Source organism: Athene noctua, chromosome 2, assembly GCF_965140245.1.
Source record: "Athene noctua chromosome 2, bAthNoc1.hap1.1, whole genome shotgun sequence".
Taxonomy (NCBI): domain Eukaryota; kingdom Metazoa; phylum Chordata; class Aves; order Strigiformes; family Strigidae; genus Athene; species Athene noctua.
This window is the reverse complement of record NC_134038.1, coordinates 48,236,191-48,264,110: the sequence shown is the minus strand read 5'-3', so window position 1 is coordinate 48,264,110 and position 27,920 is coordinate 48,236,191. Positions and strand designations below refer to the sequence as shown.

General features: G+C 38.7%; 1 protein-coding gene across 1 annotated transcript; it reads left to right on the top strand.

The window, feature by feature from the left end:
- Nucleotides 1-842: 842 nt before the first annotated feature.
- MEP1B (meprin A subunit beta) lies at nt 843-27,745 on the top strand. The gene is made up of 15 exons (XM_074897468.1): nt 843-905; nt 5,776-5,794; nt 5,974-6,024; nt 6,129-6,171; nt 7,186-7,265; nt 8,353-8,470; nt 12,619-12,797; nt 14,270-14,488; nt 17,654-17,806; nt 18,569-18,784; nt 21,240-21,707; nt 23,288-23,470; nt 23,922-24,135; nt 26,544-26,745; nt 27,728-27,745. The coding sequence occupies exons 1-15, from the start codon at nt 843-845 to the stop codon at nt 27,743-27,745; spliced, it is 2,226 nt and encodes a 741-aa protein (XP_074753569.1).
- Nucleotides 27,746-27,920: the final 175 nt, after the last annotated feature.

Sequence of the window (27,920 nt, the reverse complement as noted above, 5' to 3'; positions counted from 1 at the left end):
AGAAACTAAAACTCCGAAGAGTCACAGACAGTGGTGATAGTACAATGGTACCAACACTTAAAATAATATAATGTATGAAATTTTTAAAAGGTCCGGAAGAATACCATGATATGATTTACTGACAAATACAGTGTTTCACAGTCATCAACAGTAGAAATGACATTGCCTTTTCTAAAAGCAAGATACTAAAATTATGTTGCTGAGAGATTTTTTTTTTTTTTAGGTGCACACATTTCCTGTTTTCACTTTTTGTCAAAAACCCCCATATGTATTAATGTCTTACCCGCCAAGAGTCTTGTTAGCTTTCTGTTGTTGAAAAGGTTTTAGTGCCAGCTTTACTCAGTCACGGAATGGGTGAGGTGGTGGAAAGGCAGCTCTGGAGACCACCTAGTGCAACTGCCCTGCTTGTAGCAGGGTCACCTTCAACAAGTTGCTCAGGTCTGTTGCTGGTTGGGTTTTGACTGTCTCTGAGGATGGATGGAGACTCCTCAACTTCTCTGGGCAACTTGTTCCAGCACTTCAAAACCCTCAGAATAAAAAAAGTTCTTTTATTTTTAAATTGAATTTCCTGTATTTCAATGTGTGTTTCCTCTGTATTCCCATTTTCTTGTGTCTTTCATCCTGTATGTCAAATACTTTTTCTCACAACAATGTTTAAAAATAGTCAGTGTATATGGTAGTTACTGTGATACAGTAATGATGGACTTGGCTTATTGGACAAGAAAAAGGTAGGTAAGTTAATCGTTGATGATAGGACAAAGGTTTTGATTTATGACATTTACTGTCTTAAATACCAAGTTGGTCTGAAATTCTGTCCATGAAATTGCTGAGTGGATAACAACATGGGCTGGTTTTCTGTGCCTGCACTCCTAACTTGGCTGCTTCTTCAGGTGGTCTGGAGTCAGGTAAGAAAACAAAGAATATATGTTCTTTATATGATTGAGTAAGCAATGCAGCTTAAGATGAGTTTTAGAGGAAAAGACTTAAGTATGTTGCTTTTGCAAAATAAAAATTCTGTTGTCATCTTCATGGAAGAGAGAAAGATTTCTGTTTCCTTGGAGTTTTAGTGCTGCTATTTTTAATATGCCTGGCTATACATGTGAAAAGCTTATCTTGCATTCCCCATCTAAGCAAAATTCCACCAGTATTCAAAGTAATGTTACCAGAATAGTAAATCTGGGATTAGAACCAAGATAAGTATTAAAATTTATTTTGCTACTCCATATTTGAATGGAAATAGGATTTTTTTTTTTTTCTGTAACAATATATTTGATATTGAAATTGATGCCTTTTTAGCCACTGGAATAATTATAAATGACTGTTCTCTGTTTCTCCAATTCAGCTGAACTATTTAATGCCAAAAAAGTAACAGCTGAGACTTTGTGTTTTCTGTCTTTTGTAGAGAAATGCAGCATTTTGCTCACCTTTTGATAATTTATTGTAGAGGCCAGGAATTTTGGTGATACACAATGTAATCAGTTTGGAGAAAAAAAGCCACTAGGTTGTTGAAAGTTCATTTTATAGCTAATAGAAGTCTATAGCTTCAGGGTAATCTATAGAGTAAGGTATTAGTTACTGTAATATGACTTTAGTGGAATAACGTTATCTATTTTATGTTATGTAACATAACTGTCTGTTTCCATGAATCCATCTCCAGTATCTCACTGTGGTAGCTGTATCCTTTTCCTCTCCACTCACGGTCATATATCTCTTTAAGTCAAGAGCTCAATTTCTTGTCCCCAGCTTTCTCACAGTCCTCCTGTATACTCCGCTACCCCAACCCCACACTTCCCTTATATTTCCACTGCCTATCATGACTACCTGCTCCTCTATTCCCAACCTTTTGCAAACTCAAGTCTCAATCTTGTTTAGATTCCTCTACAGGCTTTGGTAAAGCATGAAATAGGTGATGCAAACTGCTACTAACATCTGCAAGCTATCACGCATTGAACTGACTTGTAATAACCAGCTCCTGTGTGAGAGAGGGCCTTCTGATCACTGGGCCTAATTATTTCATTTCTATGTGCTTTATGGCCAGGAAGAGCTTCTTCTGTATTTCTGCATGCTGGTATACTAAAAGTTATATAGTCTGGAGAAAACACTGGTAAGTTAAGGTGTCTCATCTAAACTGGTTGGCTGAACTCCATCTGAAGTCCACAGCGAGGAAGGGAAATTTTCATCAGTTGATTTATCACGTCCTTGAATAGCTGTCCAAGCTAGGTGAGGTGGACCATCTGGAGATGCCAGGGCATCATGATGGTGCCATAGCTATTTTAGGGACAGATTAATTATGTATGCAATTACTAATTTGTTTTTCTGCTGATTACTGAGTGAGTCTACTTACCTAGCTTTTATGTGACTAAAATAGGTGAGATGTTTCCCACCTGTTCAAAATGCACTTGAATTATTTGCCAGTTAAATGTGTTCACAAGCCATGGTTTGACCAATCTTTAATGTAATTTAATTCACATAAACTATGTCTGCCAAAGGTAAGGACTAATATTATAAATGTTTAGAATTTTTTGTGTGTGGAGATTTAAAAATAGCATTGATTAGACTAAATTAGGTTCCTCTTTGGTACACCGCAGGTAATATAATTTTCCTCTGTAGGTGATTGTGAACTGTGAATTTGTTGTTTATTTAAAAACTTTCAGAGACTAGAAATGCATCGCATAGGTCTCAGTTGTCAGGCTGGTGTTGAGACAGAAGCCGTTGCTACTCAAATGAGTAATACTTGTACACAGAGATACTCCTTTTGAAACTGAGTAGATTGCTGTTGAGATTCACAGGACTAAAGACCTAGTTTTGTTGAGAAGGAAGTGGAAAGGAGTGATGGAAGGGATTCCTCCAGTGTGAAACATTCAGTGACAGTTTTCAGACACTGAGGACCACCCTGGATTTGAGTCAATTGCTGAATTTGGTATTCTTCGGTCATGGACTCACGTTTTGGTTTGTGCACCAAAAGTGCTGCTGGACTTAGTTACATTGATTTCAGTTTGTGAGCTTTTGCTGCTGATAGAGGAGCTTTACCATTAGCTAGCCAGTTTTTACCTTTAGGACAGTTACGCTTTCTGGTTAATTGGTATGTGTATATTGTAGTTTATAATTACTAAAACTGTAGAAACATTTTACTCTCCATTAATGGCCATAAGAGGATTCAACATATATAGGTATGCTTCTTCTCCATCAACAATCTCTAATGGAAAGGATGACAATGTGATTTTAATTTTTGAATATCGCAAGCTTTCCTTGTCGTTTTTTCCTTCCACGTTAGCTAGAAATCTGTGTGAGAGTGGGAGTTTAAAAGCAAATGAAATCTTTAAAATGTGTGTTACACACTTTGCCCATGTACTTTCAGCTTGTTTTACAAGCTGCACTTTCATTTCAAAACTTGAATATGTGGACTCGTGGACTGGATACTGTCATGCATATCCAGTGATAATGAAATGTAATGAGAGCATATATGGGCAATAAAACTTCAGAATGTAAGAAGACTCTGTTGACATTGCAAATTTATGGACGATTTGTGTGGTAAAGATATTTTGATTTATTAAACTGTATCTTTATACAGTTATATCCTTATTCTTTTTTTTCTGAAGTCCCCATCCTTATTTCTTATGTATCAATGTAAACCTGAATAATACCAGTTAACTCAGTGAAATGTGAGATCAAAATCAGTCCTTCAGCATTTGAATCTGTCCAAGTCTGGAAACAGTTTTTCAATAGACTTGGTCACTTTTCCACAATGACACTGGGTTATTTAAGAATCAGGTAGCTTAAAATCTACCAAATTTTGAAACGACCTAAAACTGTGAAGTAGTGAAACAGTGCTGTTTCAGGAGAAATTGGGTCAGGAAACAGTGTCTACTCAATGATTTTTGTAACCAACACTTGAAGGTCAAAATCCTGCCTTTAGGCTGGGCAAGGACATATGTGGGTGGCAGTTTTCATTAAGAAAATTAGAAGCAGAAGAACTTGGTTTAAAACTTTGCCTGTTTATATAATACTTAGATGTTAAGCATTTGATTATGCCAGCTCATACCAATTAGACATTATCGCTCTTAAACCTATAAATTATAGTTTCTACTTGGTTATGCAAAAAATGGTTTTCCCCTCTTAGGCAATCAAAACAAATGATTAAAATCTGACAAAAACTGTGAAGCAACAGTTTGAACTAGTTTTAGTTCAGGTGAATCAAAATGATAAAATGAGTTTTTAGGCTTTTGTATTTCCAATATTCTTTCTGCCATTTGCTGAAGTTTTCACAGAACGGTCATTTCAGATTGAAAATGAATCTTTCATTAAAAAGCTAAAAAAGGACATTCTGACAATTTCAAAGCTTTCTTTCCAAACCTTTTCCAAATGAAGACATTTCATTGAAGTTTTGTGGAGGTTTTTTTGTTTGTTTTTTTTTTTTTTCTGCATTTGGTTAAAGTTTTTATATGAATGACATCAGTTTTAGGGCCCCCAGTTATATTTGCCCTCAGAATTGTTCCCATCATTATGTGCCAAAAGTCAGGTCTAGAAGAACATGTGCATTTGAATCTCTCTTGAATATTCCAGCCATACTATTTTCTTATCCTTCATACAGATGGTAGAAATCATCAGAATTAATATTCTCGTGGACTGCATGGACTTGATTTTTGCTGGTTTTCCACATTCTGATCTTGTACTGTTCATTGCTTCTAATGGAGGTTGCAGATGCTTATCACACTAGTAAAATAGGTCCTACATGCAAAACTGAAAGTATGAAAGATAACAAATTACTTATATGGAGAAAGAAAAACAGTTGGGGAGTGGAGGGGAGAGAACTGTAGTAAAAATAAAAGTAAAAATCCCACCCTGCTTTTCAAAATTGCTGTTACATATTACCATTTGCTGTATTTGTAACCTATATCATCAGAGCTTAGAAATTAAGGGTGTTTTTTACCTTCAGTTTGTGAACTTCCTTTCAAACATACAAATACAAGACTTCTGGTGAGAAACTGAAAAACCCACCCAGCAACAATTGCTTAGGAAGGCTGTTCATGATTTTACTCACTGCATGAGAAATAGTTGCATAGTGTTATGTCAAGTATGTCCAAGTCAGTCCAAAATGAAATATATAATAAAAGAGTATAGATTATATTCTACAGGCATGTTATGGCAAGAAAAAGTGTGCTATGTATATTTCATTATAGCTCATTATGGCCTATGGATTTTACACATTTCTGAAAGAGTCTTTGAGCTGGTATCACTTAGGTAAACGAGGGTCCAGTTAAGACACTGAACTGGGGCTGAAGTGACCTGGACTCTTTACCTTGTCCTTCAGAGACTTGCTGCAGTGACACCGGACTACTCGTTCTATTCTCCCATCTTCAGCTTTATGATGGAAACTTAAACATAGCTTCCATAGGTTCTGTACAGCTCCTGTACTTGAATCAAGCAGTACTTGATTTCATAGAAATAATGGATTCTTTTTTCCTGTTCGTGAAGGACCATTCAGCACTGCCTGAGCTGAGAGAAAAACGGTTGTGAAAACTTCACAGAAGCGGTACTGGGTGACTGACTTGTTGGGCAGCCTGAAGTGGGGAGGACACAAAGCTGACACATATACAAATAAACATTTCCAGTCAAATGAGGAGGCAGTGGGTCCAGTCAATCCAATACAAAGCCATGCGCTAAGTGCTGTCAGTTGAGCTTAAATCGCATCTCTAATACTGTTGAGAGAGTAACACGAGCTGCATTTCATTATATGCCTTTCTAATAATATCTTTTTTTCTTCCTCCTCCCCAGCCTGTTCCAGAGACAACTGGTGAGTTCTCTTTAGAGATCTATTTGTATGCACGGGAGGCAGTCAACAAAACCAGCTGCTCATAAACATCGCTAGGACAGACACAGATTTATAATTACTGTTATTGCATTAATTTTCACACTTCATAAAGATAACAGCAAGGGCTAATGCCCTACCTCACTTGTCTTTTTATTTTTCAGAAATAGATGTAGATGGAGGAATTGATCAAGATATCTTTGACATCAATGAAGGTTTTTTTAAAATTCAGTTTATCTTAATTTTTTTGTGTGTGTTTTTCATTATGGTAGCCACAGATCAATACAATAACTGAATGTTAATCTCATCTTCCCTTTAGCTTTAGGACTAGACCTTTTTGAGGGAGACATCAAACTTGACAGGGTGAGTTCAAATATAAAATATAAAAACAGAAATGTGTCATTGACTTATGCAATGTAAAGTATCGCTGGCATGGAAATGATTGATGCATCCTGCTCCTACTAACAATAAATGCTGTTTATGTAACAATAAACTGAAAATGTTTGGGGATGGATTTCTACAAAATGTCATAGACAGGGAGTTGGGTGCATTTGCAGAAACATTATCCAGAATAAGGTCAGTTTAGCCATTAGATCAATATTATTAGCTTCTCATTTCCTTTACTGTGGTTTTTTTTCCATTTGAACTTTTAAGAGATTCAGCAGCACTGATCATCATCTGGACAGGTTTATATAAAAGATTCTTCATTTATCTGTATATTTATTATGAGCCAATTAAATTTACAGACCAGTGGTGCAAAACCTTCATCATGCAAGTAGATTCACTAAAACCAATAGAAAAATTAGATCTGTGATACCACATTTTAAAGGATCTGTCCAATGTCCCCATCTGATAATTTTAAAAAAGGAATTAATTACATAACAAGTTGCATCTCAGAAATACCTAGTAGAAACCCTCAAACTCTCTTGTACCCTGAAAGTCAATAGTGGTTTACTCTCCCTTTTAGTGAACGGCTTTGGCCTGAGCATATCAGTGGAAGCAAGCACAGCACTTAAGGGCACAGAAACAAGCTTACCTTGTACTCCTTACATTATGAAAAATTACAAAACATTTCATTTCTGTAGAGTTTTCAGGACTGTAGCTCTTAATGCTTCCCACAGGAGCTGAAACTCTCTGCACACATGCATCAAAATCTCAGGTAATTTCTATGGAGAAAATGCTGCAGAAGTTGAAGACACCTGTAGAAGGGAGCAAAGAGATTTCCAACCCAAGCCTTAAACCTCCAAAGTTTTTGAGCTCTTTGATTTCTTGTATCTTACATGGACTTGTAGGAAACATGCTTTGTTTTAGCACTATTGTAGTTCCTGATACTAAATCACTTTTTACTACGGACTGCATACTTATTTTTTTTCTCTGATGCAGAAACGAAACTCCATCATTGGTGACAACTATCAGTGGCCCCATGTTATACCCTACGTCCTTGATGATAGCCTGGGTACAGTATTTGCCCTTGACAATGTTTGTATGTCGTGTTGATTGACATGTTAGTACAGGTTGATAAAGATACTGTGGCATCCTTTCCTCTTGTCAGTCTAGAGCAGACCATTTCCCACAGCAGGGCCTGGGTATGCACAAGCAGGGTATATCATCTTGGTGTTGGTGCTGGGTCTCACCTCTTTTCTTGGATGGTTCTTATCATGCCATTGCTATGTTCCAGCAAATTGATTTGGTTTTAAAAGCAGATATCTGAGACGTGAGACTCTACTAAGCAGAATCAAAAACAGGGCACTGAAGATCTTTTTCAAGCCAGGAAGCTTACCTGGCCGTTTACATCATCTGCAGCACTGATGGCAAATTGGCCTTCTGGCAGCCAATGCAGTTTGCAATGGCACATTGAGTCACATAATGTGGGCCAGGGACACACCATAGTTTGTCTCCACCCCTTTGACTCCACCTGGCTGTGGTTCTGCACAGCAGAGGTGAGTGGTGAGACAAGGACCTTGAGTTCTTACTGTAAGCCACGTGGGGAGATTGTGCCCTCGCTGAACAACATTGGATCATCTTTCTGGTACATGACAGGAAAAAAATAATCACCCACCCCTGCTTTAGATTCAGATCTAAACTGGGTTGAAACCATGCAAGTTGCTTAGAGGAGATATCCCAGATATGTTAGCAGCTCAAGTCCTGGAGAGATTCTGAGAGATCTGTAGCCTGCGGTCTGCACTAAAAAATCCAATGTCTTTGTTCCCTATTTATTTAATACTTGCTCACATAAATCTCAGCAAAGTAAATGAAAGAATTTACAAAATTAAGAACCATGCAGTGTCATATTTTATGTACTCATCACATCATATTTTATACATAAGTACCAAAGAAAAATTATCTGGAAACAAAACAAGATATAATGTCACAACAGCATAGTTTATGTATTTTGGGTCCCTACTCAGGTCTTAATCCAGCAGAAGGCCTGCTTATTTTGATCAAAGGTTGCTGGAGCAAGACCGGCCCTTAGGACTTGCTCATGCAGATAATAGTACAAACCTCTTGGCTCAGTATTGACAAGAACACTGTTTGCGTTTCAGAAATGAATGCTAAGGGACTCATCCTCAAGGCATTTGAACAATATCGACTGAAAACCTGTATTGACTTCAAACCTTGGGAAGGGGAGGAGAATTACATATCTGTGTTCAAAGGAAGTGGGTAAGAGGAGTAATGTAAAATACCATTCATCCGGTTTGGCTTCAGGCGATTTTCATGGCCAGTATTCACTCTAAAACTTATATATCTGATTATAATTTTGTATTTTTGTTGTTTCCTTTTTTCCAGTCTTTTTTTAATCTGGAAAATGTAGTAGTTTCCAAAACAGTTGTTACCTTGGTAGTAATGAACAACTTCTTGCTGATATTTATTTTTAAATATAAGAGGAAATCAAGTCCTTTAAGAGGTAATTTTCTGGGCATGGTAAAAGATATCAGAAACAAGCCAATTATTTTCCTGACTGATCTTTGGATATATGGAGCATCACTTTCAAATGGTCATTCTTAGTACACCTTAGCTTTTAGGAAAAAAAAATCCCAGCAGAAATATGGTTGTTCTGAGACAATTAATTTGTTTGACTATAACAAATGGAATTGCATTTGAACAATGTGACACCAGCATTCAGATATAACAGTGATATTTTTAAATGCTATGTAGCACAGAGATATTTTACAGAGGTTTCACTTTATTTACCTCTTTTGATGAGTTATGCTATTTCACCATAAAATAAGACTTCAGTAGAGAAGTCAAAATTGCCCCAACTGCTTCCTTTTCTAAGACAGTCTCTATCCAAATAGTGCAACAAGAACAAATATATTCTCCAGTCTGTGCTGAACCATTTCTCTTTTATAAAAGGAGATCAGGAAAAGCTTGATAGCCTGGTGAGGAAATTTACTTTCAGAAAATCATTTCCTGATATGAGAATGCATTCATAAATGGGAAAAGATTTTCTGATAATGCTTTGCTTTCCCTTTGGCTTGTTCTGAGATATTTGTAGCAGATAATTGTTTCAAGATTTCTTAAAACAATTTCTTCAGCTCTTTATATTTGCTGCTCTTCATGCTGTATGCATGACATTGAAGCTCATCCCTAGAAGATGTATAAGTGGAGACTTAAGGAGTAATGCATTTTCCTGTGCTAATGACTCTTTGCTTTTTGAGCCAAATGGGAAACTCATGTAGCTGAATTTTTTAGTCCTTCATCACACAAAGTATGCATTGAATTTGCTAATAATTGTACCTGAAAAAGAACCACTATATTTAGCCTATGGCAACTAAGAGGCCTTTGCACAATGTTTCATTTATATGTCTATTAAAAATATATGAGTCATGATGATGAAGACAAGTCACTCTAGTTGGATAACATATCTTGCCCTCACTGCCTGGTGTGTTGTTTGCCCTGAAATGTTTCTATCATCTCAGCTGACACATCTGTAAAACAATTAATGCTCAGCAGCACTTTTTAAAAGATTGGAGCTAAACTGCAGTCTCCTGCAAACAATGGTCCAGTTTCAGTGAGCTAGCTTCAGGCTGTATAAAAAAATTATATCAGGACTGACCCTGCATTAACTGCCTTTCATGTCACTCCATTCCTCTCTTCTGATATAATGGGACAAGGTGAAAGGTGGGTAAATGAACCCATTTCCCCTCTGCCATCCCTAATTATTTTTTTTTAAACAGCTAGGACTCTTCTAACTGCAGACTAAAGACTTCAGTCCAGAGGGTACAGTGCAGACAGGAGCACAAAGTTCCTGGCAGCACCAGCTGGATTCATAAAGCTTTGTCTCACCATGAAAAAGTTGATGAAGCATCTTGCTTTTCTAATCCTGGCTTGCATCTGTAAAACAGACAGAGGAGGGTGGGGGAACTTTGTGTCAAAAGGATTTGTAGTAGGCTGTGAAGTCCTCATCTAGGTTATCCTTTTGAATTCAAATGAAGTCAGGCACTGAAGAAACCAGCTGCCATTTTGTTGTGTTGACTGCTCTTTGTAAAAATACATTTGTAGTCTCTGATGTACATACAGTGTCATCAGCCCCTGTGCAGGGATCCTCTCTCTGTTCACATTCTTCATCTACCTTTTGCCAAGCCTTGGCTACTGTCTGTATTATGTCAACAGGTAATTTATTTATAATGGTGAGTAAATGTACAAGTAAGGTTTTCTTGCACACAGCTTTTCACCTCACCTATTCAACTCCATGCATCTGCAGCAGAGGTTAGACTGTGGATCTGTTTAAAGACCTCTGCTTAACTCCATCCTGTGTGCTGAGCAAAATACACGAGGGATACTTGTGAATTGCAGAAATGCAGGAGCATCAGATGTGGCAAGTGCCTGCAAAGTTCACAGAACAGTCTGAGAACTTGCATTTCTTCCTACTCTTCTCATGAAGAGCAGGATTCCTTCAGCAAGAAAACTGGCATGGCATGGTAGAATCAAATGGTTAGCAGACCAGGGAGCATCAATGCCATCTATAGTATTTCCACATGGAAAATCAGGTTTTCGTGGAGCTCCCCTGTGAGGTCACTTCAACTCTCTGTGGCACATAACAAGGGGAACCCATGCAGAAGTGGACTGATAGAGATCCCTGGCTAACCAGCTTAGTGCTTGTGAGTCAGTGTCTGTATGCTGATACTGGTGATCTGTGGTACTATGGGAAGTTAGTATAAAAGTGTGCCTGAAATAAGTGGCATCATCGCTACCAATGGCATTTACCTACTTACAGACCACCTTCCAAAAAGAATGCCAGTGGGATTATTCAGAGCAGGTACTTCCCTGTTCCTCTAGCCTCTGACAGAGCAACTAGCCATGCAGAAAGTGTTGAATCAGAGGAGATACAGCTCTCACACGCTTGGGGAAGCTGGGACTTTCCCCCCATTTTCTCCCCTTCTGAAGACACTGCTAACATGGGATTCTGGGTGCCCATTGCTTTGGAGTGCCCTGTCCCACTTCACTAAGTTTTATTCTCAGTGCTGGGTGGCACAGACCATATATTTACTCTCTCTGAGGCTGCAGAATGATGGTGTTGTAGGCATCTGACATTCTGAAGACAAGGGGAAGCTGCATCCCCCAGTGTTTGGATGCTAATTTTGCCAAGTGTCCTGGATGTCCCTGTAACCTGCTGTGCACTATGCAGCAGATGTGAAGCCAGAGGCAGCTGCTTTGGTATGAGTTGGACTCAAAACTGTGATGGACTTCTTAGACTTCTGCACAACACAAGAAGCTGCATAATCGATATGAGGCCTTGTTCAAGGGGAACTTGCGAAATTATGGATGCCACGTGTGCCTCCTTCTCAGGTCTCATGCTGTGATTTTAATGAGTAATCGATAGCCAAGGCCTGTACAGCTTTGTGGAAAGAGAAATACTGGGGAATGTCTCACACTAATAAGTTACAGGGTTTGAAAGAGCATGGTGTGCTTGTGTTTTTAAATTTCTGGGGTGGTAGGACTGCAAATCCTATGGCATATTTTGTGCCCGATTAATTTTATGGACTTCATTGGGTAAGTGTTGATTTATTTGCTGAATAAAATATCAATTTAAATGTAGCTCTCTGTGCTTGATAGTTTGTGGACATGGGGTGCCATTTTATTGGCTTATGCAGATAGCTCACTGAATTTTTTTTTATCCTTTAATGAAAATTTCCAGTGCAGCTGCAGTTTTGCTCTTCCTTGTGAGTGTGTGTCAGCAGCAAGTGCTCTAGCACAGCAGCTCACAAATAGTTAGAAAGGAAAGAGCTTATGAAAAGCACTGTCAAACCCACCAACTTTTCAGAAGGTAAACACAGCCATGCAGAAGCGTACCTTGTCTGGTAGCCACAGCCCCTCACAAGGCAAAACAATAAAGAGAGAAGCAGCTGTAATGGCAGAGGCGAGAATGTGCATGAACTTGGTTCCTCTCCTGATAGGGACAGGCTCGAAGTACGCTCACAGTCACATGCTGTGGTCCAGCTAAAAACTCTTAATTTGAAGTAACCTCTAAATGATGTGTGCATAGTCTTCAAATGTTTACCAGAGTACCAACAACATCTTCTCAGTTTTCTTCTGTCACAAATAGCTCAACTTTTTTTCTGCTAAGGAAAATCCATTAAAAACTGTAGAGCCAGAGCAGGGGAACTGCTTGTTCATCAAAACACCTAAACATGAGAGAAAGGGATCCAGTGAGGAACAGATTATTGAAAAAGTGCTCTCTATAGCAAAATGTTACTTCAACGCTCAAGTTAAAAACATACCTGTTGCACAGACTGATTCTGGAGTTTGCGTGGCATGGGGATGGTATGTATCTCACCCAGCCCTCTCTCATTTTATTTCAATGCTAGCTGCTGGTCCTCAGTGGGAAATCAGCAAGAGGGATTGCAGCAGCTCTCCATCGGAGCCAATTGTGACAGGATCGGGACGATCCAGCATGAGTTCCTGCATGCCCTGGGATTCTGGCATGAGCAGTCGCGGTCTGACCGGGACGACTACGTGTCCATTGTCTGGGACAATATTCAGCCTGGTCAGTCACTTCTCTGCTTTTCTTTTAGCTGTGCAATAGCCCACCCAGCCATCCTTTGGTGGTCATACTGTTCTCTTATCTGGACTTATTTTTCAAAGCCAGCATATCAATGAATTAAATATCAAGTGACATCTGTTTGGGACAAAAAGCCTCGTTTGTTGTTGCTGTGGTTACTCCTTGTGCCGCGGCAGTTCCCAATGCCCTGACTAGAGATCTGAGTCCTGTTATGCCACATGTTGTACAGAAGAGCAGCAGAAGAGAATAATTTAGTTTGTTTAGATGAATACTCCAAAAGCACTGTTACTCTGGGAACCATTAACAAAACAAAAATAATTGGAAAAAAATCCCACTCTGGATAACCCAGTGTGATGAAAACCCGTAGAAATTCTCCAGTGAAAACACCGGTTGTCCTCTTTCTCCCTGGCCGCTGCACCTGGTGTGGGCAGTGCAGAAGGGGTGCAGAGCATGCAGAAGGGGTGTGCAGGCAGGAGAGACCCCTTTCTAGGGTCTGCATCGCACAGGCAGTTACTTCAGCGATGCAGCTTGTGAATGCAAAAATTGACGTATTTGGCACAAGCCTGAGAGCTGGCACAGGGTTCCTTGGGACTCTTCTCAGTCTCTGCGTCTTCAGCTTGTCATCGTCCTCTGTGACTTTCAGGTAGCTCAGAAACAAAGTTATACACACAGACCTGATGCTTTCATAACACAGGTACACACAGGGGACTGAAAAAACAGATATTGATTAAATCTAATGCATTCTTATATTTAATCATGATCAAAAGTCAGGTGCACATGCAAGTATATATTACAGAAAATTACTTAAACTTTTATTTGATTTCCATTATATTTTCCTGACTCTTTAATGAGAAGTTGAGCTATTGTCGGCCATTTGAAACTGCTGCAGCTTTTTTACACTGACCAGAAAATAGTTACTGTATTTTGACTAATTTAAAACTTTTAAAAGTTTACCTTCCATTTTGTAGTCAGGAATGGTTTTTTGCTCATACTCCAGAAAATATCTGTGCAGTTAAATTCTGGAAGCTTAATCTGACAACTGTAACTTGTTTATTGTGAGCTAAAATGACCAGCAATTAAACATCAGAGAATAGACATTAGAAACAGGGAAGCATTGCAATTACAAATTGCATTAACTCGAGTACTGAAGCAGTATCTCCACTTTTGGGTATCACAAGCCCATCAAAGTTAACGAGTAGTTTCACGGGGAAAAGATTTCTGGTAGCAAAAAATCTTTGCTTCATCCAGCAGAAGTCATCACGTTATGTTCCAGTGGCTGAAAGAGGAAGGTAAATAACTCTGCACTAGAAAAAAATAGTTTTACAGAATAAGTACAAGTAAAAGACTACAAAAAAATACTTCGGGATCTGATAGATTCTTTGTCACTTTGAGCCTGTACCTCAAAACTTGATCCTCTTGGGCAACAAGCAATCTTTCCTTTTATTTTTCCCGATAAGGTAAAGATCATAATTTCCTAAAATATAATGATACAACATCAGACTCCCTGAATGTTCCCTATGACTATACTTCTGTGATGCACTATAGCCAAAATGCATTCAGGAATGGAACTGAACCCACCATCATCACCAACATACCAGACTTTATGGACGTGATAGGACAGCGAATGGATTTCAGTGATTATGATCTCCAGAAGCTGAACCGGCTGTACAATTGCTGTAAGTTTCTCCATTTCTTTTAAACCTTTTGCTTCTGGCATTTGAAATAGATGAGGGTAATACATACATGCTAGACTCATCCAGGCGCAAGGGAAAGAGATGCTAACGTATTTGGAGAAGTGAATTGTGTTAAAACCACCAGAAATAATAGTCCAGCTAGAAATAGCATAGCCCTCCTGCAGAAACACTGCTGAGTAGCAGAGTTTTCTGTGCAATTTTATCTGACCTTTATTTAAAAACCAGCTTCACTCAGCAGCTGATTTTTGTTCATCCCTTGGGTGGCTGTTTAAACGTGTGCTTCTGCACAGAGCCTTTTGTTTTTCCCCCTCATCATTCCACAGCTGTTACTCAGACACTGTACAGAAATAAGTGTCTTTGCTGTGGCTATCATACCTACCCCGCTCTCATGCAATCTGTGAGACAGTGTGTGTGTTCATGCAAATAGGGTACAGATGCTGTTATGAAGAAAATGAAGGCTTTTTACATTTTTATTTTTAGTTTCAAACACAGTCTCTTACAAAAGCAGTCAAAAGAGTTATTTTGCTCATGTGGGATTTATTTTAGAAAGTTGAGTGAAACTAAGAGACAGAGAAATACAGATAATTCTATTACCAAACTGGAATATAATTCTGTAAATGTGACTGCATCAAATGTCCCCTGGCACTCAGGTGAAAACTTTTACTCCACTGCCTCAGTATCCCAAGTAGTGACTACTGGTCTATAATTATTTTTTAAGCCTCATTTTACAGATACCATAAATAATTATCAAAATGTTTTATTTAAACAGTACTTTTTAAAAGTATACAATTCTGATGAAAATATTTCTGTTCATGTAGGTCTAAACTGAACACACATGCAGCCTTAGCTTCTAGCACTTGGCGCACAGTCAGGTGTTACAGAAGGTGCTTACAGCTAAGGATGTCTTTAAGAGTAGATGGGTCCTTCTTCCCCTCCATTAATCTAACATACTTTCCATCATTCTCATGCATTACATAAGAATAAAGTTATAATGTCGTGAAGTATTTAACTGATAAGCACATTCCCCAAGTGAAAGAAGTCCCAGTCTCGCTGAAATTAGTGACAGAACTGCCACCACCTTCAGTGCGATCGGGATCTGCCCCACTCCCCAGTCTGTCCCTTGGCTTCATATAGTGTACATGATATTCGCAGAGCCCTAAGTGGTCTTCAGCTCATCCACTATTTGTCTGAGTGGCCCCTGTGCCAGGGAGGAAGGGTGCTTCACAGGTCCCAGCCCTCGCCCCCCCATCTGCTAGACTGATCCTTTCAGGTTAGAGAGGAGACTGAGAACACCAAACATGGTCTGGCAGATAGCCTCCCAGAGGAATCAAAAGATTCTTTCTGTTAATGAACATGATTTAAGGGAAAGTTTAAGTTGAATGCTAAAGGCCTTCTAAATTTCTGAATTTCTGCTAAAGATTAGGAAATTGCATTAAAATGGAAAATTTGATTCCTAAATTAAAAAAAACAAAACACCCACAGCATAAGAAATTCTGACCGATGCTTTCATGCTGTTCTGATCTCTTCTTCAGGCCTGTCTTTCACACCATATGATAACAGTAAATTTTAGTATGCTTTCCCCTTCTAGCATATTACTTAACAGAACTGACCGTGAGGTTTCCCTCAGCCACTGGAAGTTAGGACTCAGCACTCGTCCCCTGTGTATTTGGTTCTGAGTCCAGCCTTTCACTACATACCAAGAAAGTACTTGGCTTTTGGTGCAGATGGAGTTCCAAACCTGCCTCAAGCAGTGCCCCATGCCCCTGTTTCAGGAATTAGTCTAAAAAATACATCATAAACTATTGGGTCTTGCTTTTCTCTCTGCCTGTTGTTTAGGTCACTACTCCGTGCCACTCGGCACTTTCTAAGTAAGGTAGATAGGCTGCTTTCCTGTTTGGGCAAATCAATTTCATAACTTGTTTTGTATTTTGATTTCAAAGAGTTCTTTCATCTAATAATTCTCTAATTTTGTTTACCTTCTTCCCAACACCCTAGCACTTTGTTTCTTTGTTTCTTTCTTTCTTTTTTTCAGCACTCAATATAACATTTAGTGTGGAAATATTTTCTTAGTTTTTACAACAACATACCAATACTGTCATAGGTATCAGTCATACAACACTTCTGATAGCCTTGCAACCTCCAGAGGATGGTTAGATTTCTATGAGGACAATATCTCAGCAGTACAACTGATTTGGCAGCAGTTACTTTAGTGTTTCCCTGAGCTACAGCCTAAGTGAAGCATCTGGCATGCCACTGAGGTTGCTTTTTGTGATACACAAGGCCCTTTTTGTGGTGCAATGAAACCTTTAAACCTGCCACAATATTTTATACATAATCTGAAAAGCATTTTATTAATTATAAATCATGGCTGGTGTTACACAGAGCTCAGACGTGGTACAATGGGAGACAAAGCTAGGAATAGGGATAAACCTGGACTGTCATCCCTCACCCATCAAGGGTTTGCTTTAGACAGAGAAAATATTTCATACAGTGTTTTCTCTTTCCTATTCAACTGCACAGTCTTCCTTCACTTAATTTTTCACTTGTTACGTGCAAGACATCTTAAAAGTTTGTATGAGATGAGATATCCACTGGTCTCAAATGCACCTGTGCCAAATGTTTGGGTTGTTTTTTTTTAATTCAGTGTTTTGAAAATCAAGGTTTGCTTATTGCAGTAAAATAACTTCTGTTCTACTGTATTTCAAAAGAAGCACTCCAGCAGATACATTAGTGAACTTTTATCAAAATCTGTGGCCATGTGTGGGCTGGCCCAAAGAAAGCAAAGGAATGAAAGGGAAGTCTCAGGACCTTTTGACTGTGTGAAGGTTGGTGGATTGGGGCTGGTATTAGTGTTCCTTTTATAAATAAAAGATGTGATATGATAACTAGCTGGCATCCTCCTGTACTTGCTAAGTGCCCAGAGTGGTCCTGAAAATATCTTATTAATATCAGTGTTAATCACGAAATTCTTTGAGCTCCTGAACATTATACATATGAATGTTGATGGTATTTGAAACTGCTGATTATTTGGTGTTTGCATTTAGTCTTTCTCTGCTCTTGGCTTTGGTCATTAAGAATTAAAACGTATGTTGTGTAATAGAGATTTACAACTTTTTTTTTTTTTTTTTTTTTTTGTTAATGTTATAGCCTCTTCCCTAAGTTTCATGGACACATGTAGTTTTGAACTTGAAAATATATGTGGCATGATTCAAAGTTCAGATGATAACAGTGACTGGCAGCGTTTGTCTCGGGTTCCTGCTGGGCCAAATACTGATCATACTAATATGGGAGAATGCGAAGGTATGAGAAAAAAAATGTTCTTATCTCTTTAGGAAGTATTTTCTGCAGAGGTATGCAAGTTGACTTTGATCTTTGCCTTGTTCCCTGTTTATTTGTCGGCAAATTACAGTTTATTTTTTAACTAAGCAACATAAATCTACATACTTAGGGACATCATGTGATACATTTGATTTTCTGCTTATTTGAGAGGATGGAATGTCCTCATCTCTTTTGATCTGTTTTCTAGTCTTAGTGTCACACCCTGACAAGAGAACTATGTAAAATGTTCTAACCTATGGTACAGGTACAACAGAAGGACTGCTGCTTTTCTGAATAATTGCTCAGTAAGTCTTTGGAAAGGACTGGGTTTTAAAAATTATGTATATTATTAGGGCTCAGGTGAACACTTAATTGCGGAATATAGTCAGTTATTTCTGAGCCTGTCAGAGAAGATTTCATGTGTTCAGGAGCTTAAACCGGTCCTCAAGAGAGAGAGTCAACTGTGAGTTGCTGGTGCTTGGTAAAGACTAAAAGCCCATGCTTTCGAGTACAAATTGCTAGAGACAGCCAAATGAGGAAAAAAGTTTCCAGAAGAACAGTTCTGCCTCTGGAGAGTGTAAACAGGTAACAAGCCTCAATCTGAGGATCTGTACAGGGTGTACCTTACCCTGACTCGACCATGTCTTCTAGTGTCATTACCATACAGTGTTAAGAATACCAGTAAGCCAGAAAGATTTTGTTTACTCTCTCCTCTACTGTTTCTTTCTCATTGACTTTTGACAGATTCTGGCTTCTTCATGCATTTCAACACCAGCGTTGGAGTAGAGGGAAGCACAGCTATCCTGGAGAGTCGAATTCTGTATCCCAAAAGGGGCTTTCAGTGCTTACAGTTTTATTTCTATAACAGCGGTCACGAAAGTGACCGGCTGTATGTCTGGGTCAGGGAGTATACTTCAGCCCATCCGAACGGTACTTTAAGACTCATTGAAGAGATAGAAGGTATGGAATAAAATTGAATTTTGTTTTAATCTATACTCAGTATCCTTTCCAAAGTACTGGGGGAAAATATTGTAGCAAGGTGACTCATCTCCTAGTGTTAGTCTTTGACTTCTTCTCTAACTATGTAACTGGTTCCCTGCTGGTGAAATTTTACTTGACGGATCCTCAGTCAGCCATTTTCCTATAATACAATCAATTACCACAAATTACAAACTCTTGAGTTATCAAGATAGTTCTCTCACCAAAACATCTAAAATTCCATGAGCAGTTATTTTAACTGTTCTACAATTGCTGGTATCAATAGCAACAGATGAAGTGGGTCATTAGAGCAAATTACAATGAATAAGAAAGTCATAATAAAGAAATGGAAAATATAAGTGCCCTGGAATACCTAACATACCAGTTTAGAAAAGATAAATAAAATTTAACTTACTTTTTAAACAAGGTTTGAAATAACTGAATTATATGGGCAGCAGATCATGATCTGAGTTGTAGTTTGAAGAAAATTAAGTTCTTGTGGTTTTAGGAGTCTATGGCCTACAGAATGAGCAACTGAGGTCACTTAATGGGCAAGAGCTCTTTAAGCTAGAATTGCCAAAGTCACCTTATGATTAAATTACTTTCTCAAATATTTAACTATTACTTAGTCTACATTACAGCTACAGATAACGTCAGTCTTCTGGTTATATAGGAGTCTGAGTAAGTTGTTTTACTAAATAGGTATCAAGGCCACTCTTCTGACTCTTTTTGTCCCTTCAGGCTCAGCTACCACTCATGCCTGTTTTTCTTTTATTTTTTCCACTCTTTTCTTCAGCCTGATGCTTTCATCATCCCTGCCATCAGGAATCCTTAATATACATGTTAGGGCTGCTGAGGCAGATGTAGATTTCAGATCAGTCCAAGCCCTACAAACTCTTTCGAATGCTACTTTGAAACCAAGGTTAATTTCTCCACACTACAGCCTTCACAAATACTCCTGCGCGTATGTTAGGTCCCATTTCCCATTCCTGCTTTCTCAAGTCTGTAATTTCCTTTTAAGTCTCTGCTCTCATATGTGTGTCTAAATGGGCACCCTGCTTGACAATCTCTGGTAAAACTTTCAGGGATGGTTTAAGATAATTTTTTCCCCCAAGCTGTTTCGCTTCTCTCATGGGAGAAGTTACAGTCACCAACGCAGTGAACAAACTGGAAGAAACAGTGACCCTACAGCCCTTTCCAGCCATGATCCTGGCTGAGCTGCTCATGGATTTGTGCTGAATCACCACACTTGAGAGGCTGAGGGACAAGGCCAGAACCCTCTCTGCTGGTCTGGGGCAGCTGTGGCTGCCTTCAGCTGGGGAGCAGGGGAGGTGCTGGCCGTGGGATGTTTCACAGCGCAGTAGCTGATCTGCTCATTAAACACGGGTCAGAAACCCCGGTCTTGCATATGATCTATGCAGTTCAAAAAAGCTTCAGTTTATGCAGAAGAAAATTTAACGGAAAACAGTGGGGTGCTTTTGGTTTTGTTTCTGGTTTTTTTTTTTTTCCCTTCTAATTATAATGGTACTGAAAAATGGCAAGAAATTAAGATTCATATCTGAGATCTATTGTGTTGTGTTTAGAATTGTTTGGAAAGCGAAGTGTGAGTTCTGTACCTGGGACTGGCACTGCTTGTTCCATAAAAGCATCTGAAAGTCTTCCACCCAGCTGAACATAAACCAGACAGCAAAAGAAACTGTTTCTCTGCATATGCTATCAACAAAGGATGTCCTACTTTCACCTGCCTTACAAGGCCCCTGTGCAGAGGTCCTTGCTTTTGCGTACACTGCTCTTGGGGTCAAGTGGAATTTGCTAGTTCATGAACTTTTGGATGCAACATTAGACTCACAGTGAGGTGTTATTACATGAAATAAGTTTTGCAAATGACTGGCTTTAATTTGAACTTAGTAACATTAATCATTTGATGGGTGAACAGAACTTCTTCATAGGCAAACTTCCGCCAAGCCAATTAAATATGCAAAACCAATTGCATGAACAAATCTCATAGTTCTAGGCTTCCAGAATCCTCTGTAGCATTCTATGTTGAGACATGCTGTTATTCAGCTATTTAAATATACTTTGCTCTGAATTTTTTTCTTTTTAATAATACAGGTGACAGCCATCTTTGTGAATTTAATTATCACAACATTTATGCTAATTTAATGCAATGCCCTTTAAAAATATAAAAGGAAAAGAGTCTTAAAAAAACATTAATGCTGTTTTCACTTAAAGAGCTGCTATATATATTAAATCTGTTGAAAAACCAAATTCAAAAAATATGGTCTTGCACTGAAAATGTAACATCTACAGGAGAAGTATTCCATCATGTCAGTGCCAGCAGAACGGAGAAATTCTTACATAACATTGGTATAGGGTCTGTAGACGTGTGCAGTGTTTGACTACTGCTTACTCAGAAATCCCTACCCTTGTTTTTCAGGTTCACCTGCGACTTACTGGCAGCTCCATCATGTTTCTTTGAACGTCACGAGTAAATTCCGGGTTGTGTTTCAAGGAGTGAGAGGAAGGGGCTCATCAAATGGAGGCCTCTCTATTGATGACATCAACTTGTCAGAAACTCAGTGTCCCCACCACGTCTGGCATATCAGAAATTTCACACATCTCCTCAGTACAAGTCCAGCAGGGACAGCAGGAACAATATACAGTCCACCTTTTTACTCTAGTAAAGGATATGCTTTTCAGGTCAGCTTGCAAGTAAATGGTACCACCAGTAACCCATTTAATTTAGGAATATACTTGTATTTGATTTCTGGAGCAAATGATGATCATTTGCAATGGCCTTGTGCATGGCAACAAAGTACCATGATTCTGCTTGACCAGCATCCTGATATTCGTCAACGGATGTCAAACCAAAGAAGTATAACAACCGACCCTTCGCAATTATCAGGTTAGTTAAAATCAGACATGCCATCCAGTATGTTTAAAACACAGCACAGCCAAAATATAAGGAGTGAAATTTTCTCACTGTGTAAATTAATGCAGTTTTTCCAGCTTCTGGAATGTTTCATTTGCTCTCAGCAGCAATATAATTGATCCACAGACAAGAAAAAAATGAACATACAAGTAGGTTAAGCTTGGACCCTGGATTTCAAAGTTGATTTGCCTAAGAAACAGGTGGATGATTGACTCCTAAAATTTCTTTCATATGCTCTGTGAAGATGCATTTATATCTGTTTTTAATGAAAATGGAAGTTTTCCAAAAGACTTGAAAAGAAAAATACTGAGTTAACAATACACACAGCTCACACCAGATAAAAGTACAGCTATTAAACAAATCCCCACCCTCCTTGTAAAAGGTACGGTGGTATCCAGGGCAAACCTCCAGATGGACAAAATACTGATTATGTAAGCTGTACTCCTTCAAGGTGTGAGAAGATAAAGAGCAATTGTCCACAATAACTCAGAAAGGAGGAAGATGAGGTAAAGATATAACTCTGAGAAATGGTAGGAATCTCTATAAAGAGAGATATTGGAGAAACCCTCCATATTCATCATTGGATAAAGGTTGGATTTAAGCCAGAATTAGTTTCTACATTGATATAAGGGTTTTGCCAAAAGAAACCATCTCCATCACTGAATTAGTTAGCTGGGCTTTCAGACCTGTAACATTAGTGAAGGAAGGAGGCACAAAAATGTCTAATTCACGGTATTATTTTTTAAATGTCATGATTTTCATTAATTTTTCTATGATACTGTCTCTATGTGAAAACAAAGGAGGTAATTTAGAAAAAGTAAATGTCCTCCCCATAAATGAAAGATGCACCACACCAGTGCTCTCTGCTCTTATGACCACAGTGCTTAGCCCTTTGCTTTCCCTGCCCCTGTGGACATGCAGTCTGTTTGTACTCTGCTCCTTCTCCCTTGTTTATTGATATATTGCTAATAGCCCCAGACTCCCAAGAGAAGCCTTGTAATTCCTGCCCTTTCTCTAATCAGTAGAGGTGTTGAAGCAGGCAATTTCTTCTCCCTCTGTCAGATACTTTCATAGACAATCAGTCTCAGCTTTGAGATTTAGAGTAGGGTTTGATGGAGGGAACATCTGTGGCCTGTGACCATTCTGGTGGTTCAAGTACCCTTTGCCCTACACCCACATCAAGAGATGCTCTTTTTTGAGAAGCCCTGAATAATTTCATTTTACAGATGGTTTATGTGCTACTCATCTTCTTGCCCACCACACGTGAAAAGAAATAAAAAGAAAATGCAACAGGTTTTCAATCTGCAAATACTGTAGGCAGGTTCACCATTGCTCCTCCTCTGAGTTTCAGGTAATGTATCGTCTCCTCCATATTCATGGTATCCACGAGCAGCTAAGCAGCAGCAGGGAAAGTAGGATGCGCTCTGTCTTGGTTGTTGAGAGAGAGGCCTCAGTACTACTTTTCAGCAGAGATTACCTGAGACAGAAGGGACCCTGCTGAGAAAGAAATCCAGAATGGTCCCACACTCACATTCAGTTAATTTTTTTTCCAGATTCCTCATCATCTTATTTATGGGATAGGCCAGATAAAGTGGGATCCATAGCATCTTTTTCCAATGGAACTACATTCATGAGAGGTCCAGGAAGTGGAACGAGTGCATTTATAACTCATCAGAGACTTAGAAGCCGCAACTTTATTAAAGAAGACAGTGTTTATATTCTTTTAACAATGGAAGGTATGTAAACCTATTCCTTACAATTCAGTAAACATAGAATGTCACATACTTACTAAGCCACTAATGCTGCAGATATAAATACACATTATATACTTTGCACATGAGCAGTTTTGGAATTATGTGTGTATCTAAAGTCAAATCACATGTTTGAATAAATTTGTGGATAGGTACATCCACTGTATAATTCCTTTATCTCATGTGAAGGTGTATAAAATGATGCTAATTCTGTGCAAATTATTTTGAAGAGAGTACTTTGAATAAAATTGTCTGCTTCTGAAAAACTTTAGAGGACATTTCCAAAATACATCATGGTCCTGAAAGGTAAAAAAGACTATTTATCCATTATACCTGTGGATAGGCTCTTTGCTCTTTACTATTAGAATGTATCATTAGAATAAGAGGAAAAATAACATGAAGTAAAGACTTTATTTCTTGTGGTTTTATCGTACAGATATATCGCATCTACTATCAACTCAGCCAAGTGCCACCACCAAGCCCACCACTGCCACCAAGCCTACCACTAGTTCTACCACCACCACAACTATCACAACAGCCTCAGTCACCCAGACTGAAAAGCCAGAGATAGAGGTTCCAGATTTCTGTCCAAACAACCCTTGTGAAAATGATGGTGTCTGCATTATTGTAGATAGAGAACCGGTGTGCAGGTAACTGCTGTTATTCATTCTCAAATGCAATTTTAGGATGAGTAATGAAAATTTCTAGTAGAATAAGTCTGTTCCTAATGAAAGGAAAGACAGACCATAGCTGATTAAAACAAATATTTCCAACTGCTACTGTGAGACTAAACTTACAACCAGTTTGGGCAACAAAGATCCTAACCTCAACATTTGACCATTCTGAAATTCGCTGCTTGACTTCCCTGTAAATTATATTTTAAACGTGTTTATCATTTTTGGTAATGTAGTAGTCCAATGTTATAAGTTGGACTGTGCATCTCCTTAGATGCCCCTATAGCAGAATTTAGAAGAGTTAAATTTAAATGCAGTTGAAACAAAAGAGCATTTGTATTAGTAGAAAAGATGCTTAATACTTCTTGGGCAGAAATCAGCACAGACATTATTTTAGAGTTAGATTCAGAAATATCATGTAGTACAAATTATGACCATGAATTACCAAAATGTAGTTGCTTGCCTTTGAAACCAGCAGTGAAGGCTGAGGACTAAAAAGATTGTTTGCCCTGCAAGAAAATTAATATCAACTTTTATTTAATTCTCTGTGGATACATATATGTAACACACCTGGCTGATTAGCATTGTTCCAGCTCTCAAACAAGCTCCAAGGCTGAAGATAGTAAACTTATGTGATGCTGTGCCAGGGCAGGTAGACTCAAGGAGTGCTGTGAGGCAAATGTCTAAAGACCGAGAGCAACAAGAGTCAGGATGACTCATTAAGTGTTATATCTCCCCATTTAGAAACCTTTTAAAAACCAATTTTTGTGCAACCCATCGGAAGCAGGTCACAAATATGAGTAAATGTCAAGAAGCTGTTCCAAGAAGACAAAAAAAAAAAATTATGCTGAATGTCATGCCTGATTTAAAAATTATGGGAAGAGAACATTTATTTTCTGATGTCTCTTGACTGTTTGAAGCTCTAGTGCCTATGTGACCTACTTTCCATCCTAGACAAGTGTGTGACCGGCAGTCAGTTTCTGCTTTGATTTTTTTATTGGGAAACAAGGGGGAATGTGATACAGAACTCTTTTTAAGCTGGATCACATGAAGTCCTCCAATAGTCAGTATCTTTGCAGCACACTGCAAATGGACTCATTTTCAGGATTGAACGGAGTTCTGAATAAATGGCTTGGGCAGGAACTTAAAAAACAATACATAAGGAACATGAGAGTTAGAAAGATAGGGGCAGGTGTGCACTCAGCAACACGGCACATATGGTTTTTTTTCAGGGAGATCACTGGGTCTCTCATATGCTCCCTATAAAATGTTTCAGAGCTGACTGTGATGCTAGATAAGGTGAAGGAATCAAGGCCTGAAGGTTGTTTCTAGTCCTAAAACCAGATGACTGCTAGGATGTTAATAGCTTTTCTTACCTTCTTCTTGGAGGAGGGCAGAGGCAGCTCATACAAGTTCTTTAAATTTGAAAATAAGCCCCTCCTAGCAATGAGAAGGTCTGATCCGAATGCACCACATCTCCTACTGGCGAAGCGCTGAGCAGGGAAAGGAGAATGTGGTGGGAATGCCTTCAGCTAGCTCAGTCCTTGAACTAGGGAATTCTGCACCTAAGTTTTGGTTCAGCTGCTATCTGACCAGAGATGCCTTGAGAGTCCAGCCTGTGGTCTCCACTCCATTTATCTCATGGGTTTGAAGTGAGCTGAGAAATAAACCCTAAGAACACGTGAGGAGACAGGAGGATGAAGTTTTCTGGAGGGTGGTAAATGTGGCTTGAGTGAATAAAAATAGCAGTGTAAAGCTTCTGGACCAGCTGCCCTAAGAGCTTATTCAACTCCTTCCTATAAAGGCTTTTTTAAATTGACTGAGTGAAGAAGATAGAAGAGCTTTGCATAAAAGCTGAGCATAACAAAAGGCATCAGGACATGAGGCTAATTAGTAATAGTAGAAAAAACTATTACAAGACGTTGGTCCTAGTGACAGATATCAGCTTCATGGAGCAGAAAATGAGCTTTCTATCAACAGAAGTGCTATAAACTTCAAGAACAAGGAAGCAAATAAGTGAACTGAGTGATCCAGAGGGAATCTCTATTGGTAGCAAAAGACAGCCATTCTGTAGGAGCAGCTCTATTGATCAGATGTGGCCAAGCGTTAAGCAGGCAAAAGGATCAGGATGGCGCTTGAGTTTTCTGGCAAAGGCTCTCTCTGAAGTGACCTGTAAAATAGTGGGAAACTGAAAGAAGCACATCCAGATGTGTAAGGACAGTGGGCCACTCAAGACAACTTTAAAATAGAAGTCCATTTTAAGATCACTTCATTATGCTTTGGGATACAGAAATAGTGCATCAGAGATGCCATTTTTCTTAAGTAGCCCTGTTCATGACTTTAAACTTTAGGTGATAGCACATGTTTCTTCTTTTACTTTCTAGATGTCCAGCAGGTGACAACTGGTGGTACATGGGAGAAAAGTGTGAAAGGAAAGGTTCAACTCAAGAAAATACTATAATAGCTGTTTCTTCAACTATAGCTGTATTTGTTGTAATGCTTATTATCACTATCACAACTGCAGTGTGCCTTAAAAAGAAATACAGCCGTGGAAAGGAAAACAGGGAGAGCCTGACTCTAGAAGAAGTAAGTATTTTGCTCTTCCAACAAGTATGTATATACACACATACATATATATATATATTTATTTTTTTTTTCACTAAACGTTAAACAATTAAAATATGTAAGAAGTGAATTGGAAGACATCACATTTTTGAAGTCTGAAGACTCCAGTTTAGGAATTAAAGAGCTCTATTAAGTGCTACCAATTTATCAGACACCAAAAAGCCACTTCATTCAAAGCCTGTTCTCCTCCTCCTCCCCCACCACTCTTTCTGCCCCAATGGCTGCCTACATTGAGTGTGAGAGTGTGAACAACGGGGCTTATTTTCAATTTGTAACTAAACCATGTTTTCTGCTTAGTGGACTTTTATTTCATCTATTACTGCATTTTCTACTAAAGATGTCCCCTTGAAACACCTGGATGTGGTGCTAAAAATCCCAACCCAAAAGGTCAAAACAAAAAGCAAATCCAAAAATCAGATTCCCTATTCAATGGTCATTTTTTATGCAAGGAACAAGGTAGCCATGGAAACCATGACTTAAGGAGAAATAAAAGAAGTCAGCAGGTTAAAACTATCTGAATGACTGGATCAGAAAGGCCATGTAGACAATAGCAGAGTCATTTGGGCAGGTTTTGATAGGAAGTTTCATAAAGTCCCAGGCATCCAGACTCTTAGTTTAAACAGAGACTTAGACTTGGAAATAGCAAGAATGACATAGCTTAGAGGGCCTCATGAAACAGAGGAGAAATTTTGTAAGCAAACCAAAGGGGAATGTCCTTGCAGAGAGCAGACTTCCATATTGAATTTTGTCCTAATATTCTTTATGTGATGTCCTGTTGCGGTGCAGTACCTCTGTGCAATGCCAGATACTTGACGCTGTTACTTTATGACCTTCCAGTAAATTATTTTGGTTTCTTTGCAAGTAGCGCTCTTACATTATACACATATTTCCCTTCCCTACATGCTTTTGAGATGTGTATTTGTTTGGGATTTTTCCCATTTAGAATAAAACATCCTTCTGAAGACAGTGCAAACAAGCATGAAAGACGTAAGAGGAACCATCACTGGAAAACCACAACTGCATCATCCTTCTTTCTATTACTTTTATCTCAGCCGTCATGATAAAGGTTTGTAAAGTCTGGGAAAGAATTAGCATTCTGGATAAAATACTGTGCTAAAATCAGTAAAGTGTCTGTC